This window comes from Schistocerca americana, chromosome 7 (assembly GCF_021461395.2).
Source record: "Schistocerca americana isolate TAMUIC-IGC-003095 chromosome 7, iqSchAmer2.1, whole genome shotgun sequence".
Taxonomy (NCBI): domain Eukaryota; kingdom Metazoa; phylum Arthropoda; class Insecta; order Orthoptera; family Acrididae; genus Schistocerca; species Schistocerca americana.
In genome coordinates this window covers 355,979,484-356,000,752 of record NC_060125.1, presented here as the reverse complement: position 1 = coordinate 356,000,752, position 21,269 = coordinate 355,979,484, and the positions used below count along the sequence as shown (strand labels likewise).

At 40.5% G+C, this 21,269-nt stretch overlaps 1 protein-coding gene across 1 annotated transcript in view; it reads right to left on the bottom strand.

Annotated features, from left to right (window-relative positions):
• Window positions 1-4,771: 4,771 nt before the first annotated feature.
• Window positions 4,772-21,269, bottom strand: part of LOC124622926 (nose resistant to fluoxetine protein 6-like) — a 206,631-nt gene continuing 190,133 nt past the window's right edge. Inside the window, exons 11-12 of the mRNA XM_047148716.1 lie at window positions 16,772-16,880; window positions 4,772-5,184 (exon numbers count right to left, since the gene is read on the bottom strand). Of these exons, the coding sequence (XP_047004672.1) occupies window positions 5,024-5,184; window positions 16,772-16,880 (270 nt within the window). The 3' untranslated portion in view covers window positions 4,772-5,023. The remainder of the gene's footprint in view (window positions 5,185-16,771; window positions 16,881-21,269) is intronic.

The window sequence follows — 21,269 nt, the reverse complement described above, 5'->3', positions numbered from 1 at the left end:
GTCAGAAAGATCGAAAACAATAACTGAACAAACAAATATTTGTGATCAGTGACTGTTGTGGCCTTTACAAAAATTTAGAAAAATCCATCCACAGTGTCAATTGGGGGAGGGGGTACACACTTTCAAATTCTGACGGTATCAGTGATAAAATACAGAGAGCTGAATGTTATCTGCAACTTGTGCACAAAATGCAGTCGAAGGACACGATAGACTGCGGTTGATGGATGCGAAAGGGAGTCGGCTGTTGAGAAGGGAGTGAAACGAGGTTATAACCTATCCCCATATTATTTAATCGGTACGATGCAAAAGCGGTAAGGAATATCTAAGAGAAATTTGGAAAAGGAATTAAATTTATGCGAGGAGAAAAAAAAATTACGGTGACACTGCAATTCTTCCAGATTTAGCAAATGACCTGGGCGATCAGTTGAATGGATTGCATACAATCTTGAAAAGAAGTTATGAGAAGATCAATAGCGGAGGTAAAATCGGGGTAATGGAGCGCAACAGAATTAAGTCAGGTGATGCTGAAGCAATTAGATTGCGAAATAAGATACTAATAGCAGAAGACGAGTTTCTCTATTTGGAGGGCAAAATGATTGATTACGGCAGAGGTAGAAAGGAAAGAATGTTCATAGTTAAAATTCCAGTTCCAAAACGATGTAGAAGGAGAACCACTGCTCAGAATGACGTGAAATTTGAGCAGCGTATTACTGACGTCATGGAATAAAAACAAATTTAACAAAAATCTGACCAATAGATGGCGCTATACCGGTAAACATCAGATTATGCACACTAACAAACGGACGGCACACGGCTGTTCCTCAGTTTGCGTTCGAGACGCTCGACATGACTATCTCCGTAAAGGATCGCGCGCGGCTGGTAAAGCTCTTTTACAAGAACGGTGGCTGTGCGCCAGTATCCCTGGAGAAGTTCCAGACACTCAAGGCTATGAAAAAAGGCACTGGTCCGATATCTGCTAAAGGTGTGGAGGAACTGATTCCAAATTCGAAAATGCAGGTTCTTGTATAGTGAAATGTAGCAGAGGGAGGAAAGCAGCTGATCCGACGTATGTCGAAGATATGGCACAGCAAGGCAAGAAGGGTCGAAAGGTGGTGAGCAGACATGCAGTGCACGGGAATTATTCAAACGTCGGACAGGCCTGCGAGCACAGTGCATAAAATCCTATGAAATATACTGCATCGCTGTCGATACAAAATCGTCCATGTTCGGGCGTTTCTTCCTGCTTACCTGCCAGCAAGACAAGAATTCTCTCTGGAATATCTTGCTCCCATGGAAGTGGACAATGAATGGCCGTGGAATATTCTGTGGACAGGTGATCCACATTTCTACCTCCACCGATGTATCAATACGCAGAACTGCAGAATATCTTCAGCGGAAAACTCGAACGCTCATTAGCCGGTACCACTTCATTCTGCAGAGGTGACTGTGTGGTGCGGGTTGACGGCATCGCTTACAATAGGGCCGTATTTTTTAGAGGCGCCGTCTTGCGCTTCGTATTACCTATACCGTCACTGGTAAACGTTATGAGAGTCTTCTGCGCACGATCATCTTTCCAATCCTTCAATGGCGTGGATGTGTGAGTAGGATCATTTTTATGCAAAATTGAGCTCTTCTGCACACTGCACAGCCAGTGAAGCGTCTCTGCTGCAGATGCGTTGCGGGAGTATTAGAGTTATCAGCAGCCATTTCCCTACATCTTGGCCGTCCAGATCACCTGGCCTTAATCAGTGTGACTTCTGGCTGTGGGGTTATCTGGAAGATATTGTGTTCAGTGTTGCAATTACGAACGTAGCTGAAGGCACGCATTGTGCAACGCGCTCTGAACGTGACCCCTGAAACACTCCGATATGTTGTGGAACATGCTGTTTCTCGATTTCAACTTGCAGAAAACGGTTGGCGCGAGACAAGCTTCATATCCTGCCCATCTCACAACAATTAATTTTGCTTTTTATGCTGTTTTTGTCCCCAGGACAATTAAAAACCGACGTAATTTTGTTTTTTATGCGTTTTTAGGTCTCAGGACAAACAAATACCGTTATTTCCTATCCTATCTGGAACGACCTTGCCGTGACAGATGGGTTTAGTTAACTATAAGTTCCACAGCGATTGATTGCCGAACTTGTGCAGTCATTCACATTGAACAATACGGACGGTGTAATGTGCAACTCAAATCATAGCCACCGTATAGAGATTCATCTGTTGTTTGTAGCCGACCCCATTTATGTTAAGACGCTTACAGCACCATCTATTGGTAATATTTTCGTTAGTTTTTTTTTTGGATCTATGATGTTTTTCTCATACGTCAATAAAATGCTGATCAAATTTGGCGTCGTTAACATTTAATGCAAATTCAAGTGTTTTCTTCAGCTGACTGTCAGCAGGGGACATATGTTTCAGAAAATTCACGACTCCTGGCTGCATTAGAAGAATTTATTAATTTTCTACCTGTTTCGGACACTGACCATCATCTGGCATCTGAATAAACGTTATGAAACAGAAATTACAACAAAACGTCATGTGCAAAACGTGATATAGACACGAAATACAAAAACGTAACTTACGAAAACTTTGGCTTCTGCCAGTCACGTGTTAGTCATGCTGAACTACACAATTACATTGCTATAGAAGAACAATACGTTTAATACATCAACAAACTTCCTCATCCACACACAATAGGAAACTGACCATATGTAGTAGTTTGGACATAGCATGAGAAGTCAAAGCACTTGTAACCCCGAACACAAGTCTAGGAAGACGTCCAGTCGCTAAAATCCATGACACACAAAGATAATTTTAAGATAAAATCATCAATAATTACTACAATTACAGTCCCTGCTGTGAATAGTTAGGTAAGTGTGTTAATAGGTTTCAGTGGATGAGAACTGTTTTTGTATGTTTAATTCTATATTTTTAAGTTATCCATTTCTTGGTCACCCTCTTCATTCCATTCACTATATATAAACCTGAAAACCCTGATTCTTCCTTGGTTTAGAATAACTATTATAAGCTCATTACTTATGTGTCTGAAGTTCCGCACTGATATGACACATTTGGGTATTTTGCATTGATACCTCTGAGGGAACATGTTCCATGTAACTCCTGTTTCACTATAAGTTAGATGTGTGTGCTACATTACTTTACTCACACATACGGACGTGAAATAAAGTTTTAATTGACCGGTATTTTGCATACTATCACTAAGGTACCCTTTACTAAGTTTTCGAGTTGTAGTACTGTGCACCTTGTACCATGGTTTTATTTCCGTGTTGATGTAGCTTCTAAGTCATATAATGGGAATCTTAATAATTATTTGTTCCTGTGACCCTCTCTGTTGGGACACTTGATACACTGATTTGTACAGTGTACCCAACATTTGTCACTCTTGTTTTAATTTTGAAAGGTGTGTGTCATAGGACACTTTACTTACATTATTGTCGTGTAATGCTTATTAAACCAACTGTTTGTGATAATTGATGCTTGTGGCTTTTGTACATTTTTGAATTATGACTGTCCTGTAATTGTTGTAATTATGGTTCTTTTTATCTTAAAATCATCTTTGTATGTCATAATTTATGTCGACTGAACATCTTCTTAGTGTCGTCTTTGAAGTTGCAAGTGCTTTGACTCTTCATGCTATGTGCTGACTACATATGGTCAATTTCCCGTTGATGAATGAAACGTATTGTTCTATGTTATTATTCATGACACTGACATCAATACGATTGCAAGGTTCAGCATGACTGGCTTGTGACATGCAATAGGCAATTTTTCCGTAAGTTATGTTTTTGTATTTCGTGTATTTATGTCTTTTGTACATCAGGTTTCTGTTTTCTGCGGTTGATTCAGGTACATGATGATGGTCAGTGACCGAAACCGGTATCAGTTTAATAAACTGCTCTTATGCAGCCACGTGTCATGAATTTCATGAAACAAATTTAGCTGTTAGGAAGTCTTTTATGAAAATGTTTGTCTAGGGTGCAGTTTTATTTTGAAACGAAATGAAGAAGATAAGCAGTACAGACAAAATGAGACTAGGATTGGAATTTTGTGGTGCATAAAAGTGCTGAAGATTAAGTAGGTAGTTCGAATAATTAATGAAATGGTATTGTACCGAATCAGGGAGAAAAAGACATTTATTGCACAGCTTGACTAGAAGGCACGTAGATGGATTGCACAGAACTTGAGACTTCAAGAAATAGTTAATGTGGTGATAATGGGATGTGGAATGTTGCTAATTGTAGATGAAAACCAAGGCTAGAGTGCAGAATGAGATGCAACTGGATCTGTGCTGCAGTAGTTATGCAGAGATGAAGAGGCTTGCACTGGATCGATTAGCCCAATGATCTGTATCAAACCAGTCTTCGGACTACAGACTACAATAGAAACAACAACATAAAGGAAAACGCACGACAATTCTAAATCACGTGTTACAGAAAGGACAGGCAAGAGAACGACCGTCTAGGCTGCGTTTGTATATATTTGGCCTGAGAAATGAGCAACGCAAGCGAAGACCCTTCAAGGATTCTATGCATTCTTCCGTTTGTTTGTTGTCCATGCATACTACCCAAACTGGGACTAGATGATCATTCACTCGTTCGCTGGTCGAACACTTCGTGCTTAACTCAACTCTCTTTAAGAAGAATAAAAGGAAATTATTTAGCAAGTCTCTTGGTTCAATTACCTACGAATTATTTTTTCCATGGTGTAATGGAATCTTCGAATTTTTATGCAAACCTGCGTCACAGTGAGGTTTTTATCAATGCTCTGCATTTTGTATTTTTTTTTTAATGTAAATATACCTGCACTTATGCAGGAGTGTTACAGACGACGTTGATACCATAGACATTCCCAATATGTTTCACACAGTACAAATCTGACCATTGCGTTTGCAGCTAGTATAAGGACCAGCAAAGTATGCATGTATCTCAATATCCATTTCTGTAGGGAATTGTAGATGTCGTCAGTAGAAACAGGGAAAATTTTTGTACTCCCCCTGCCACCTCTAAAGATGCACGACTTCGTTTGGGTTGAACCCCGATTGCTCCTTGGAATTCTCAACTGTCATATGGACATCTCTCACTTGCGGGTCTGCCGGCAGCTTCTGTTCAGTTGCATCTGATACTGGTTTGGTTCGAGAGCGCCAGCAGTTTCCCTGTTGCCTCCCTGGAATCGAAAAAAATGCGATACATTAGTGGCTCCATAGAAACATTTTGTGCTTCGCTGCTGCTATCCAACACAGGACACTGTGGCATGTCGGTTACAGCACGTCTTTAGTATTTAATGAGGTATTACACATTGTCAATTTAATCTAGTAACAATGTGTGAACATATCGCAATTCATAGAAATTTTAGCAAAAGAAAATAGTAGTCAAATGCAGGAAATGATAGTAAAACTGTAACGTTTTCAGTTTTACTTAATTAAACTTTGTGGTTTCGGATGTCTTCATAACCATCTACGTAATGTACTACTTAGATGCAAGTGGATGGTCAGTGACAGCCAGCTTTACAATTACAGTATACTTTACCAGCGAAAAATATGGCAACATTTTTTAATACACACACCATACTGCTACATGTTCACAATTTTCTCTATGGAGTAGAAGGAGCTGTCAAGCAGGTGTGATTTCCGTTTGTGTTTGAAGTTAATTTTATTATCTATTAAATTATTTACATCAACTGAATGCCTCTTTCGTTCATGTTAAGACTGAGTGATGTCTGATACAATTATTGTCTCCTTCTAACATTATATTTATGCAAGTTGCTGTTTTCTACAAACTATTACTTGTTATTAACAACAAAATGTACTGTGAAACTGTTGTCGGTGTGCTCAGTTGCTTAAAGAGTTAACTTCAAGGGTTTTTTTCGGGGCAGTCATGATATTTGTAGCTGTGTACCAAATTTTTCAAAGGTAATTCCAATCTGAAATGATTTATCCCGAATTAGGGATTTACTCCACCTCTATCGTTATGTATTACTACTAGTTTTAGTTCAGTTGGCGAAAGCATTTGATAAAGAGATTCTACTGTTACCAAACAGTACCCAAATACACTGTTACACATGAGTCAAAGGTCCCAGGATCGAGTCATTGGCAAGCAAACACTTTTAATCTTCCAGGTAGTGTCAGATCTTTCTGTGCTGGGGTGTTGTCAACCGCCATATGTCATCTTTACACACGAAATTGTGTCAGATTGTATTGTGTGCTCCACATGCCACACTGTTATATATTACGAGATGAAATATTCGATCCTTTTGTGGTGAAGTTCACATATATTTAAGGATACTGCATACTTGAGGGCCATTTGTTCTTGCCAAAGTCGAGAGGCTTAGGTATACGATTAGCAATATCTTTGGTTGCTAAGTTCTTCGGAACTATGTGACCTTGTCTAATCTTTACCGGACGCTGTGGGCTGAACTAATACAGAGCCAACGTATAGCAGTCATCTTACCACATCAACACTGGTAACATATGGTAGGCGTTTTGGGGATGGTTTTTGGTTATTTTAAATATTTTTTTTTAATATTTTTTTCCATGAACCATGAACTTTGCCGTTGGTGGGGAGGCTTGCGTACCTCAGGGATACAGATGGCCGTACCGTAGGTGCAACCACAATGGAGGGGTATTTGTTGAGAGGCCAGACAAACGTGTGGTTCCTGAAGAGGGGCAGCAGCAGTTTCAGTAGTTGCAGGGGCAAAAGTCTGGATGATTGACTGATCTGGCCTTGTAACACTAACCAAAACGGCCTTGATGTGATGGTACTGCGAACGGCTGAAAGCAAAGGGAAACTACAGCCGTAATTTTTCCCGAGGGAATGCAGCTTTACTGTATGGTTAAATGGTGATGGCGTCCTCTTGGGTAAAATATTCCGGAGGTAAAATAGTCCCCCATTCGGATCTCCGGACGGGGACTATTCAAGAGGACGTCGTTATCAGGAGAAAGAAAACTGGCGTTCTACGGATCGGAGGGTGGAATGTCAGATCCCTTAATCGAGCAGGTAGGTTAGAAAACTTAAAAAGGGAAATGGATAGGTTAAAGTTAGATATAGTGGGAATTAGTGAAGTTTGTTGGCAGGAGGAACAAGACTTTTGGTCAGGTGAATACAGGGTTATAAATACAAAATGAAATAGACTTAATGCAGGAGTAGTACTACTACAATAGTACAAGTTTATATGCCAACTAGCTCTGCAGATGATGAAGAAATTGATGAAATGTATGATGAGATAAAAGAAATTATTCAAGTAGTGAAGGGAGACAAATATTTAATAGTGATGGGTGATTGGAATTCGAGAGTAGGAAAAGGGAGAGAAGGAAACGAAGTAGGTGAATATGGATTGGGGGAAAGAAATGAAAGAGGAAGCTGTCTGGTAGAATTTTGCACAGAATCATAAAAGAAGGTTGTACACATGGAAGAATCCTGGAAATACTAGAAGGTATCAGATAGATTATATAATGGTAAGACAGAGATTTAGGAACCAGGTATTAAATTGTAAGACATTTCCAGGGGCAGATGTGGACTCTGATCACAATCTATTGGTTATGAACTGTAGACTAAAACTGAAGAAACTGCAAAAAGGTGGGAATTTAAGAAGATGGGACCTGGACAAACTGAAAGAACCAGATGTTGTACAGGGTTTCAGGGAGAGCGCAAGTGAACAATTGACAGGAATGGGGGAAAGAAATGCAGTAGAAGAAGAATGGGTAGCTCTGAGGGATGAAGTAGTGAAGGCAGCAGAGGATCAAGTAGGTAAAAAGACGACGGCTAGTGGAAATCCTTGGGTAACAGAAGAAATATTGAATTTAATTGATGAAAGGAGAAAATATAAAAATGCAATAAATGAAGCAGGCAAAAAGGAATACAAACGTCTCAAAAATGAGATCGACAGGAAGTGCAAAATGGCTAAGCAGGGATGGCTAGAGGACAAATGTAAGGATGTAGAGGCTTATCTCACTAGGGGTAAGATAGATACTGCCTACAGGAAAATTAAAGAGACCTTTGGAGAAAAGAGAACCACTTGTATGAATATCAAGAGCTCAGATGGAAACATGGTTCTAAGCAACGAAGGGAAAGCAGAAAGGTGGAAGGAGTATATAGAGGGTCTATACAGGGGCGATGTACTTGAGGACAATATTCTGGAAATGGAAGAGAACGTAGATGAAGACGAAATGGGAGATACGATACTGCGTGAAGAGTTTGACAGAGCACTGAAAGACCTGAGTCGAAACAAGGCCCCGCGAGTAGACAACATTTCATTAGAACTACTGACAGCCTTGGGAGAGCCAGTCCTGACAAAACTCTACCATTTGGTGAGCAAGATGTATGAGACAGGCGAAATACCCTCAGACTTCAAGAAGAATATAATCATTCCAATCCTAAAGAAAGCAGGTCTTGATAGATGTGAAAATTACAGAACTATGAGTTTAATAAGCCACAGCTGCAGAATACTAACGCGAATTCTTTACAGACGAATGGAAAAACTAGTAGAAGCCGACGCTGGGGAAGATCAGTTTGGATTCCGTAGAAATATTGGAACACGTGAGGCAATACTGACCTTACGACTTATCTTAGAAGAAAGATTAAGGAAAGGCAAAACTACGTTTCTAGCATTTGTAGACTTAGAGAAAGCTTTTGACAATGTTGACTGGAATACTTTCTTTCAAATTCTAAAGGTGGTAGGGGTAAAATACAGGGCGCGAAAGGCTATTTACAATTTGTACAGAAACCAGATGGCAGTTATAAGAGTCGAGGAACATGAAAGGGAAGCAGCGGTTGGGAAGGGAGTGAGACAGGGTTGTAGCCTCTCCACGATTTATTCAATCTGTATATTGAGCAAGCACTAGAGGAAACAAAAGAACATTTCGGAGTAGGTATTAAAATCCATGGAGAAGAAATAAAAACTTTGAGGTTCGCCGGTGACATAGTAATTCTGTCAGAGACAGCAATGTACTTGGAAGAGCAGTTGAACGGAATGGATAGTGTCTTGAAAGGAGGATATAAGATGAACATCAACAAAAGCAGAACGTGGATAATGGAATGTAGTCCAATTAAGTCGGGTGATGCTGAGGGAATTAGATTAGGAAATGAGACACTTAAAGTAGTAAAGGAGTTTTGCTATTTGGGGAACAAAATAACTGATGATGGTCGAAGTAGAGAGGATATAAAATATAGACTGGCAATGGCAAGGAAAGCGTTTCTGAAGAAGAGAAATTTGTTAACATCGAGTATAGACTTAAGTGTCAGGAAGTCGTTTCTGAAAGTATTTGTATGGAGTGTAGCCATGTATGGGAGTGAAACATGGACGATAAGTAGTTTGGACAAGAAGAGAATAGAAGCTTTCGAAACGTGGTGCTACAGACGAATGCTGAAGATTAGATGGGAAGATCGCATAACTAATGAGGAGGTGTTGAATAGAATTGGGGAGAAGAGGAGTTTGTGGCACATCTCGACAAGAAGAAGGGACCTGTTGGTAGGACATGTTCTGAGGCATCAAGGGATCACAAATTTAGCATTGGAGGACAGCGTGGAGGGTAAAAATCGTGGAGGGAGACCAAGAGATGAATACACTAAGCAGATTCAGAAGGATGTAGGTTGCGGTAAGTACTGGGAGATGAAGATGCACAGGATAGAGTAGCGTGGAGAGCTGCATCAAACCAGTCTCAGGACTGAAGACCAAAACAGCAACAACAAATATTTTTGGTACACATGAACTAGCCAATGGCTTTGCACAGTGGTAACATTGGTTCCTGATAGATCACCGAAGTTAAGTGCTGTCGAGCTGGACTAACACTTGGATGGGTGACCATCTGGTCTGCCGAGCGCTGTTGGCAAGCGGGGTGCACTCAGCTCTTGTGAGGCAAACTGAGGAGCTACTTGACTGAGAAGTAGTGGCTCCGTTCTCGTAAACTGACATACGGCAAGGAGAGCGGTGTGTGAACCACATGCCCCTCCATATCCGCATCCAGTGACGCCTGTGGTCTGAGGGTGACACTGCGGCCGATCGGTACCGTTGGGCCTTCGTGGTCTATTCGGACGGAGTTTATTTTTTTCTTACATATGAATTCCTCTTATTGAAAGCAATAGTTTGTAACGCCAAGAATCATCAGAACTCTGACTATTCCAGCCTTAGTTACATGTTATGAGATGAAATACTCGATCCCTTTGTGATGAACACATATATTTAGGGCTATTGCATTACTGGGGGCTAGGGGTGGGGGTGGGGGTGGGTGGGTACTGAGATACTACATTTCGTTATACTGTGTTTCAGTATTATATGAATTATGGTGAAACAGTTTTGAATTTTTCATATGCAGTTTAAGGATACAGACATGCTGAAGAAATTCACAACACTGATAAATACAGCTTGTCCACTGGCACACGTTCAGCTGAGGAGGTACTAATAAAATATAAATAAACGTACTTTTTGCAGCAAGTTCAAGTGATAGTTCATTTTTATTGCATTTCATTAAGATTTTTTTTGCAGCGTTAAAAATTTTTGACATGTTTCGAATTTAGGTCTAGAAAATATGGTCACCGTAGCAACAAATATTGTGCTTATAATGCACTTTTGTGCAATGATCACTTTTCTCCTCAGTGACAAGTTACCCCAGTAGGAGGTGCCCTGTAATACTAGTGAATGGAAATAGGAAAAGTAAATGATTTTCACACTTTCAGCCGTTGCAAAGTCTAGACGTTTAACATAATGTGTAACTTGTGACATCCAGTTCAGGTTATTCTTAATAAAAACACTGAAGAATTTAAGTAGTCTGTTTTTTCCTTTATTACTCTCTACAAAATACTCCATAGAGAATTAAAAATCACCTGATTTCAAAACTTATTTATGTGTAGTTTTTATTTATGTCTAAGGCTAATCAAATGTACAAAAGTAATACCTGACAGCAACTCACGAATAGCTGCTACTGGTCTATATTTAAATTAAAACTATATTTTACATCTACATAATAATATACGATAAATTTCTTGTGTTAACTGATGTGACAGAAATTAGAATACACAAAAATGAAATGAGGGTGAACTTTTGATAATTACTGCATACATCAACCCCCCTCCCTTCCCCCCCTCCCTCCTTGACCGAGGTCGTTAATGGACGCTTTTGTGGAGGTGCTCGACCCAGGGGTAAGCCAGTTCGAATCTTGGAGGTGGAAAAAATTTTCGCTGCTAGCATTTGATGGTCGTATAAAGCTCATTACCACCAGACTTTGCGCCAATGTCCTGGTTTAAATACCCAACCTCTCTGCAGTGTCTCTTTTGACAGTTATCCGTCCATCGGATGGGAACGTTAATCTTGGCGGCCCCCTTGGTGTTATTCACGGGGAGTAGGCTATGTGCCAGCACTGGATTTCATCATCATCACATCATCATACAACACAAACATTACACACACACACACACACACACACACACACACAATACGTACATGCAGTATTACGAAAAGTTGTGATGGAGCATGTTGCAAATAAACAAACAACAGCATACATTGATATTGTAAAATATTTATCGTAGCACCCTACACTGCATATTATTTGTTGTCCAATAACATACATGTGTATCTGACTTAATAACTATGTATACCATATATGCTTATACAGATTCTATAACTACACTAACAAAAAGAAAAAGTCGATTGAGGGATGACAAGAAACCACATATTTATAAAGGGTCTTATTTCCTCTGTATGTATCTGGCTTTTCTAGATGGATGTGAAAACAGGTGATGGACAAGTCATTCTGAAACTCTGAAAAAGTAACTGGTTGTTATAAACTGCTCCTTTGTTATACACATTACAATCACAGTGCTGAACAATTCATTGTGGGAAATCTTAGTTATGACATCTGGACCAAGGGGTGAAACTCATTTAGGGACTTCCGGTAACACGACTTTAGTTCACTGTCGGGCCACTTGGAGAGCTGCAGTTTTATCAATTCTTCAACATCTCATTTTCTTATTGTGTAATTTCAAGTCTTCCATCTTTGCTTCTGTTTCGTAGTAAACCGAAGTTGGGTTCATCGCATTGTGTTTCTATTTGCAAATTCTCGTGTGTGTTGCACTCTGAAATGCATTGTAAATGTATTACTCATATTCTTCTTGATTTCCACTCGTATCCGTAATATTGCGCAAAATAAATGATTCCATATTTGTTTTTGTTTCATATGAAACAGAAGCTGGTTTCATTGCATAGTGTTGTGTGGATCAACGTTTGTTAGTGCTTATTTAGTCTTGTGTGAACTGCTCGATTTAAATGAACCCAATGTCAGATGCTTTTTAGGTGCCAAAGCGTAATTATTCCCACTTGATAATAAACGCGCGGTCGAAATTGCAATGTTAGGTTTTACAAAAAAATAATTTTACAGTCCAAAGGCGACCAAGATGTCATTTACAAAATTTTACATCTCTCAATCTCAGCTACTAGATATTAATCTTATCTTTGAATTGAGATTTGTGAAATATATTACTTTATAAGGTCACAAACGTTTCCAAGTACACACTTTACCATCAGGCTACGAGGCACACTAATAACGTATAAATGAAAAATATCAGGTATTTCGCATAGCAAAAATACCGATTTCCGCGCTGCATTTTCCCATACTCAAAGTTGACTGTCAGGCCACTAGGAGCGCTGCTATCGTTCTCTGTTTCTGTGTCGTAACACGGGCTTGCACCTATAACTTGGTGTTCTGTGATCTGAAAGCTAGTAAAGTGTGCGCAGAATAATGTGGCTGGTAGATGCGCAGATGCGCAGTCGGCTGGGAAGGCGTGCGAGAGCGATAGTGGTGGGGGTTTCCGGGCTGTCAGTGTACAGTGGGGGAAATACAGAGCGCTGGAGGGAAGTGCCGTACTAAGCTGAAGCCTATGCTCATATTTTTTGTGAATATTAAGTAGAGCCCTTCTACGCCTGCACTTGGATGGCGAACATCCAGGAAGATCTGTTGTCGCCTCTTTGGTTAGTATCTAAAAAAAATTCGTCTCAAGTGGGGATCTGCGATTTAATCGACGCGTCTGGGCCCGATCACCCTTTTATGTGGTCCCATGAAGGGAGACAGTGGAAAAGAAGTGGTTCTGCAGAAGTGTAGGGCACAGGAAAAAAGTGTCGCATCTTGAAGAGTAGTGGGAAAAGATCTCCGCGACAGTATAGGCTGGAAAGTAGGGCAGCTAGCAGAAGTTTGGTTGGTGTTGTGATAGTTTTGGGATTCAGAATAAGGGCTGATCTGTTAGTACTGTTTGTGTGGATGGAGGAACTAAGATGTTTCCAATAAACCTGCACATAGAAAATTTTTCGGTAGTGGTCACCTTACTGCACTCAATTAGATAGTGTAGGATCAGTCGGAAGCAGTGCTAAATGAAACACCCACAACGCAAAATAAATGTCACAAAACACGTCTTTCGCTGTTAACAGGATAAAAGATGCAACAGACGACGTTACGTACTACAATGCTCAAAATGTAAAATAAAATGTATGCAGAATGTCAATTTCTTTGTCTTCTGTCCTCAGAATGGAAATTTAAAAATTCATCATCGTCCATCGCTAGCGTCCTCAGTATTGCCACAGCAGTGAGCGACTGTGATGGTCATGCCAACCCAACATGTTTGTACAGTGGAATGCAGAAAACCATCTGATTGTAGATTATCAATAGTTTAGGTTGTATCTGACGGATAGTATCCGTCTGTAAGCAAGGAGTCTGGAACTCATGTCAGTAAACAAAAAATAAGAAATGACTATTGCTGTAGCATAGACGTCGACATTTCTTTGCAAAATATTATGATTGTGTAGTTCTATATAGAGGACATTCTTGGTCCTTTTGGAGTATTCTTGACAGCTCTGTAATTCTTCTCAGTCGTCTTTCCATTCCCCTGACAGGTTTCACTACCTGCTGAAGCTCATAGATACCATCGTTATCAGATGGCTCTAAGCACAATGGGACCTTACATCTGAGGTCATCAGTCCCCTAGAACTCAGAGCTACTTAAACCTAACTAACCTAAGGACACCACATACATACATGCCCGAGGCAGGATTCGAACCTGCGACCTTAACAGCCGCATGGTTCTGGACTGAAGCGCCTAGAACCGCTCGGCGACCACGGCCGGCTACCATCGTTATCGGTACCACATAACGCTGAATGAGCTGGATTGCTTCGTAGGGTTACCGCACTGTGTAGCGGCATTACTTGTGCTGAACAAAACAGCCATATCAATTTTGTTAACTTAAGACAAGTTCTTTGCTCGAACTTATTTCGTTCTAATGAAGGTTCATGCTATAATTGTTGCTCTATATTCTACATTTCACCTACGTTTCGTTGAACTCGGCATAAAACTTATTATTAATTTTCTAATTTATCCTTAATTTATGAAAAATAATAGGTGTTAGTAAATCGTTAAGCAATTTTATAATTTGTATTTACTATAACAGCTAACTGTCCATCTTTTTATGCACAGCCAAAAGTTCGTCGGACGTTGAAATATCACTTATATTCTATGTTTATTGAGACTCTTTGTCTGGTACAGATATCCTCAGTGTCGCAAGTTTTAACACTTTCTTTGTGACTTTCAGGCTTGTAACTAGTCTGAGATTTGGACAGAATCCCGAATATTCTTTTAATTTTAGCCGCGCGGGGTTAGCCGAGCGGTCTCAGGCGCTGCAGTCGTGGACTGTCCGGCTGGTCCCGGTGGAGGTTCGAGTCCTCCCTTGGGCATGGGTGTGTGTGTTTGTCCTTAGGACACTTTAGGTTAAGTAGTGTGTAAGCTTAGGGACTGATGACCTTATCAGTTAAGTCCCACAAGATTTCACACACATTTCATTTCATTTTTAATTTTAGAACTAGAGATTGTAGATGCTGAATACTAATTGCTGTTGGAGTACGGGAACAGTATGAAGAAAAGAGGCAGAGTGGGTAACGGGATACGTGAGGTATACAATTACAGAAATTTACTATACGTATTTGTTCTAACAGATGCTTCAGAACGGAACACATTACACATTTATCTTTGGTTTAATTAGACACAGAAAATACTTTTATACGCTGAAAACGTATGCAAACTGATACCTACTACATGCACACAATGAGCTCTCAGAAAGGTGGAACTAAGCTGGAAAGTCGGCTACTGAAAGGATTGAGGAAAAGTAAATAAAAATGTCGTGTGACTGGGGCCTCCCGTCGGGTAGACAGTTCGCCAGGTGCAAGTCTTTCGATTTGACTCCACTTCGGCGACCTGCACGTCTATGGGGATGAAATGTTGATGATTAGGACAACACAGCACCCAGTCCCTGAGCGGAGAAAATGTCCGACCCAGCCGGGAATCGAAGCCGGACCTTTAGGATTGACATTCTGTCGCGATGACCACTCAGCTACCGGGGGCGGACTGGGGAAAAGTACTTACATTATACGCTGTTTTCCGTTAAAGGAAATATTATTTCACGTTGTATTGACGTGGGTATTGATCACCTTCAGTATTAATTTTCCACATAATACCTATCCGGTTCATGTAATCACAGTAGATCCACTGATAGCCAATACATTGTGACGACTGTCCACCGCGGCGTTGGATGCCACCTGGTGGCGTTGCGCGCAAGTGACGCGGTAACAAAAGTATGTGAGCAGACACGAACAGAGGATCACCCTAGCGAAGACACGGGCCGCAAATGGGCAAATCCTTTGAGTCAAGCGACTTTGACAAAGGGAAGATTATGATTACTCAGAGCCTGCGATCGAGTATCGGCAAAGCTAGTCGAATGTACACGTGCTACTGTCGTGAGCGTCTACGAGGTGGAAGGAAATTACCACTAGGCGCTAAATGGTTGGATGCCCACAACTCTTCACAGAACATGGGGTTCGTAAGTTTGTCTGCTCTGTAAAGTAGGACAGATGGTGATCTGTGATATCACTGCCGAAAGTGAACAGCGCTGGTGCACGCAAAAGTGTTTCGGAACGCTCTCTTCATCGCACAGTGTTCAACACGGAACCCCGCAGCAGACCACCCCTACTTGTTCACACGTTGACCCAACGACATCGTCAATTACGATTGTAGTGGGCACGGGACCATCGGGATTCTACAGCCGATCAACGGAAATGTGTCGGTTCTTCGGGTGTATCAAATTTTTGCTACACTAGCTTGATGGTCGTCTCCACAAAAGCCGTCATCGAAGTGAACGGCGGCTCGAAAGGTGCAGCGCGCCACGGACGCAGGCCGGTGGGAGCAGTATTATGCTATGGGAGACATTCTTCTGCGCTTGCATGGGACTTGTGGCAGTAATCGAAGACACGTTGACAGCTGTAAACCACCTACATCCCTACATGCTTGATGTCTTTCCCGTCGGCGATGTCATCTTTCAGCAATATAATTGTCCGTGTCTCAGAGCCAGAACTGTGCTACAGTGGTTTGAGGAGCTTTATAGGGAACTCACGTTGATGAGACGGCGACCAAATTCGCCTGATGCAAATCCTATGGAACCCACATGGGTCGCTATCGGGCGCCATCACCACGTACCCAAATCAGCGGTCCGTTATTTACGCGAATTACGTGACCTGTGCGTAGAGATCTAATGCCGGATACCTCCACAAACTTACCAGCAAACCGTCGGATCTCTGATACGTAGAATCAGTTATGCGTTTTGTCCCAGAACTGGGCAAACAAGCTACTAAGTATGATGTCATAATGTTTTGGCTCATCCGTGTATCAATAAAAGAAAAAAACATCGACATTTGTTTTTGGCAGCCTGTGTTTCTATTGCCAGTATCTCACCTGGATTGAGAAAAGCCTTAGATAGATTGAGGACAGGCATCTCGAAGCTCAGGGAAAGGACCGCTGCCACTGGTAACACCATCAGCAAGACGCCCAGTGCTTTCTGGACCTGCAATTTACACACAATGTATATAAGCATACCAGCTTTTAACCGCGGCTTCTCTCGTGTTAAGTCTTTATCACAAACAATGCAGACATATATGCCTGAGCCTGTGCTGTTTTACGCCATACGAGTTCAAAGAGAATCTTAAACTTTCCTGTGTTGTTCAGGTGTCATGAGTCGATATAAAAGAGATAAGGGACCTAGTATTAGAATCATAATTTTTTAAAAAAGCTTTGGAAGACTTGATATCAAATGAAGTGGGAGGGATAGATAACAATCCATCTGAATTCATAAAATCGTTGGGGGGAGTGGCAACAAAACGACTGTTCACGTTGATGTGTAGAATGTATGAATCTGGAGTTACACCATCTGACTTTCGGTAAAACGTCATCCGCACAATTTCCGAAAACTGCAAGAATCGAGAATTGCGAAAGTAATCGCTCAATGAGCTTAACAGCTCATGCATCCAAGTTTCTGACAAGAATAATATACAAAAGAATGGAAAAGAAACTTGAGGATGTGTTAGATGACGATCACTTTGGCTTTAGCAAAGGTAAAGGCACCAGATAGGCAATTCATAATGGAAGAAAGACTGAATAAAATTCAAGACACTTTCATAGGATTTTTCGGTCTACAAAAAGTATTCGACAATGTCAAATGGTGGAAGATGTTCGAAATTCTGACAAAAATAGGGGCAAGCTACAGGAAAAGACGTGTAATGTACAACATGTACAAGAGCCAAGAGGGAAAAATAAGAGTGGAAGGCCACGAACGAAGTACTTAGTTTAAAAAGTGTTTAAGACGTGGGATTTTGCCCCTACTGTTCAATCTGTACATCGCAGAAGCAATAACGGAAGCAAGAGAAAGGTTCAGACGTGGAATTAAAAATTAAGGTGAAAGGATATCAATGATAAGATTCGCTGGTGACATTGCTACACTCAGTGAAAATAAAGAAGAATTACTCAATCTGCTGATTGGAATGAACATTCTAATGACTATAGAACACGGATTGACAGCAAATAGAAGCAAGAGGAAAGTTATGATAATTAGCAGAAATCAGAGCAGCGAGAAACTTAACATCAAAATTTGTGATCATGAAGTTCAGGAATTCTGCTACCTAATCAACAAAATAACCCATGATGGACGGAGCAAGGAGGATATAAAAATCAGACTAACATTGGCAAAAGTGGCACTCCTGGCGAAGAGAAGTCTAGTAGTGTTTAAATATAGACCTTACGGCAGTGAGACACGGACTGTCGGAAAACCGGAACAGAAGAGAAAATAGGCACTTGAGATGAGGTGCTACAGAAGAATGTTGAAAACAGGTGGACTGATAAAGTAAGGAATGTGGAGGTACGCCGCAGAATTCGCGAGGGAAGGAATATATGGAAAACAATGACAAGAAGGAAGGATAGGATGGCATAGCATCTGTTAAGACTTCACGAGATAACTTCCAGAATACTACAGGGAGCTGTAGAGGGTAAAAACTGTACAGGAAGGCAGAGATTAGAATACGTCCAGCAAATAATTGAGGACGTAGGTTGCAAGTGCTTCTCTGAGATGAAGAGGGTGGGACAGTAGGGGAATTTGTGGCTGGCCGCTTCCAACCAGTCAGAAGACTGATGACCAAAAAAAGTCATCTGTCTGGTATAATCTTAGTTCTCGGAACACATACACAAACTTATTGTCTTTCTGTACTGCTAGTTCTCGCGACCTGGTTGACGTGCCGAGCAGCACACGTAGGAGATAAACTGCGCTTCATATTTTTAAAGCATTCTAAGTCTCCTAAATTCGCGGAAAAGATACCAGCAGGCAGCACGTTTTAGAACATTTAATATACCCCCTTCTCATCTCCATCCCCATCCCTAGGGGTGAAGGCGTATCTTACTCCTACAATAGTCACATTCAAAAAATTAGTCATGTGTATATCAAATAGGTTGAAATTGTGCTTGGCGTCGCTGAGTCATGCTTTTATGACACTCCGTTTCGCCGCACCTGCAGCTGAATGGATTCCAGGAGAGTCTCACTGTCACAGTAATTTTTTCCAGGTTACAAGTGATACATGTGCCCAGTTAGATAGAAATTACTTAAGGGGTTACAGATATGGCCTGATATGTCACTGGTCATGCACCATCCCCCCCGTCCCCCGGCCTCTGCCCCTACATAGAGAGCGGAAATGTCCAAGGACTGTCACCAATAAGCGTAGCGATCCCAAAACTATGCATTCGACAATAATATTGGTTGTTATCAGAGGTATGTATATGGCAATCCTGGTTGCTGGCTTTTAACCATCTTACCAAAAGAATCAGGGGGCAATGGAAATGGTCTTGAAATCATTACGTACTCATGCAACCTTCGCCCCCCCCCCTTTCCCCAACCCACGCCCCTCCGCCTCCTCCCCCTCCTCCCCCCATCACCCCCAACTACAATCTAGTATTGAAGTGGAACACCGAGTCACAATGTAGCTGTCAAGATACTACTGAATTTTCTAAAAATAGTACACATTCACAGATATTTGTCAATACCGCAGTATTTTCCATATCGAAAAATACGTAAATCTCAGTTGAACTGTTTCCATGTTGAAAGATTTATGCCACAATATTTTAAAAATGTATTTAAGCATCTTCATCTAAATTGTGTATGCAAGACACATGCGGGCGCGCGCATACACACACACACACATACACTGAAGCATAAATAATATATTGTAGAGGCAATGGGAAGGAAAAAAAACCTCAAACAAAAATACTCTAGGCATAAAATTTGTTACAAACTTTTTTTTCTTATACTGTTTTTACATTCAGTGTTTCTTACACATTCAGTATCTGAGCACGTACGATATATAACAAAATTTTCCTCGAAACGTATTTATGAAGCTAACGAGAACATGAGTAAGAAGTATGTGAATTCACATCACTTACAAAGATGAAAGTGACCTCAAATTAATACCTACAATTTACATTTTCACACACATTTCATTTCCATTTTTCAAGTGTTTTCGTTTATACAGCTACTGAGGATAAAATCGATCATCATTATTAATGCAGTAGTGATCCAAAGCCATTGTATTTTCCTTATCAGGAAGTATCAAATGTTTATCGTCTTGTGCAGATGAGACGAATTTATGTTGCCTAATAGAAGAAGCAATTTACTGCTTAGTTTGAATTAAATGTTGCTCAGTCATTTGTACTTCCAGGTGCAATACACACTGCTTGTAATCATTGATGGTTAACATTAACAGGAGGCTGCTTTGTTCCCTTCGCTCGGCACATTACGTGCCTAGGTTTCGTATCAAGAGCATACATCTTTGCTGAAAGACTGACAAATTCTGTAATAGGTTCAAATTTTTGTTTGTCTTTCATTAATCCAAACTATTTTTTATTTATCAGTGGAATATCTTAACCGTTATTTGCATTGAAACCCATAAACCGAATTTCGTATGCATATACGCTCATAAATACACAGAGTTTTAATCTGGTAGATTAAGTTGTTAGTATTCTTGTAGTATAGTTTTCGATGATGTGCCAGAAGTTTGTTTAATATGTAACCAAAATGGAAGTCTAAAAGAAGCGTTCACGAAACATCCAAAATGGCCATTCCTGCTGTAGTGAGTTTATCGAAGGCAGCATTTAGCCCGATCAATGCAGTGGCGACTAAATTTTCGTTAAAAACTCACAGTCCTTCGAAAATCTGGCTTAGCAGTTAATGCAGCTGACTCAAATCTGCGTCTCCAGGATATCTGAAAAAGTTCTTCTGGAAACCATTTATTGCACTCATGTGTTTTTGTGCATTAACGTCAACGTATAGCTAGTTCCTGTATAGCTTGCCTCAATTACAAAATACTCTGAATCTTTTTGTAAAGCCAGTTTGTGCTGTAAATATTATCACAAATTCGTGTAATGAAAATATGGTTTTTCTTCTCAGACAAAGTCAAAATTAATTTCTTTGGTTTCTTAATATCGGATGGTGGTGGCATTTTCTCTTCAAATGCAAATCGTGAATACTCTCACGGTATTTGAGACTCACTTCTAAAATGTACCCTACTTTCGAATTGTTTGGTGCGTTTTCCGTCGTCATAATTTGCCATGTAGGTGTTGTTGGCAACTGCATATTTGCAATGGACAATACCACGTCTAGGGCCTCTCTCAACAAACTGAAGTTGTTTGATGTCGGTAATAAACTACAATTCCTCTTTAATAATTTTCCATGACAAGCCAGGCGAAGTAATGTAATGTGCAGGATCCAATTCGTATGTCTTGAGGCGAAGACCGTGAAAGTTTTTGAACATATCAGCAGGAAACAGAATGTCAGTTTTTAAATATAAATCAAAGTATTCTACAGGTATTTTGCACTTGAATACATTTCATAGGTAGAAAGCTCTTTGATACTCAACCG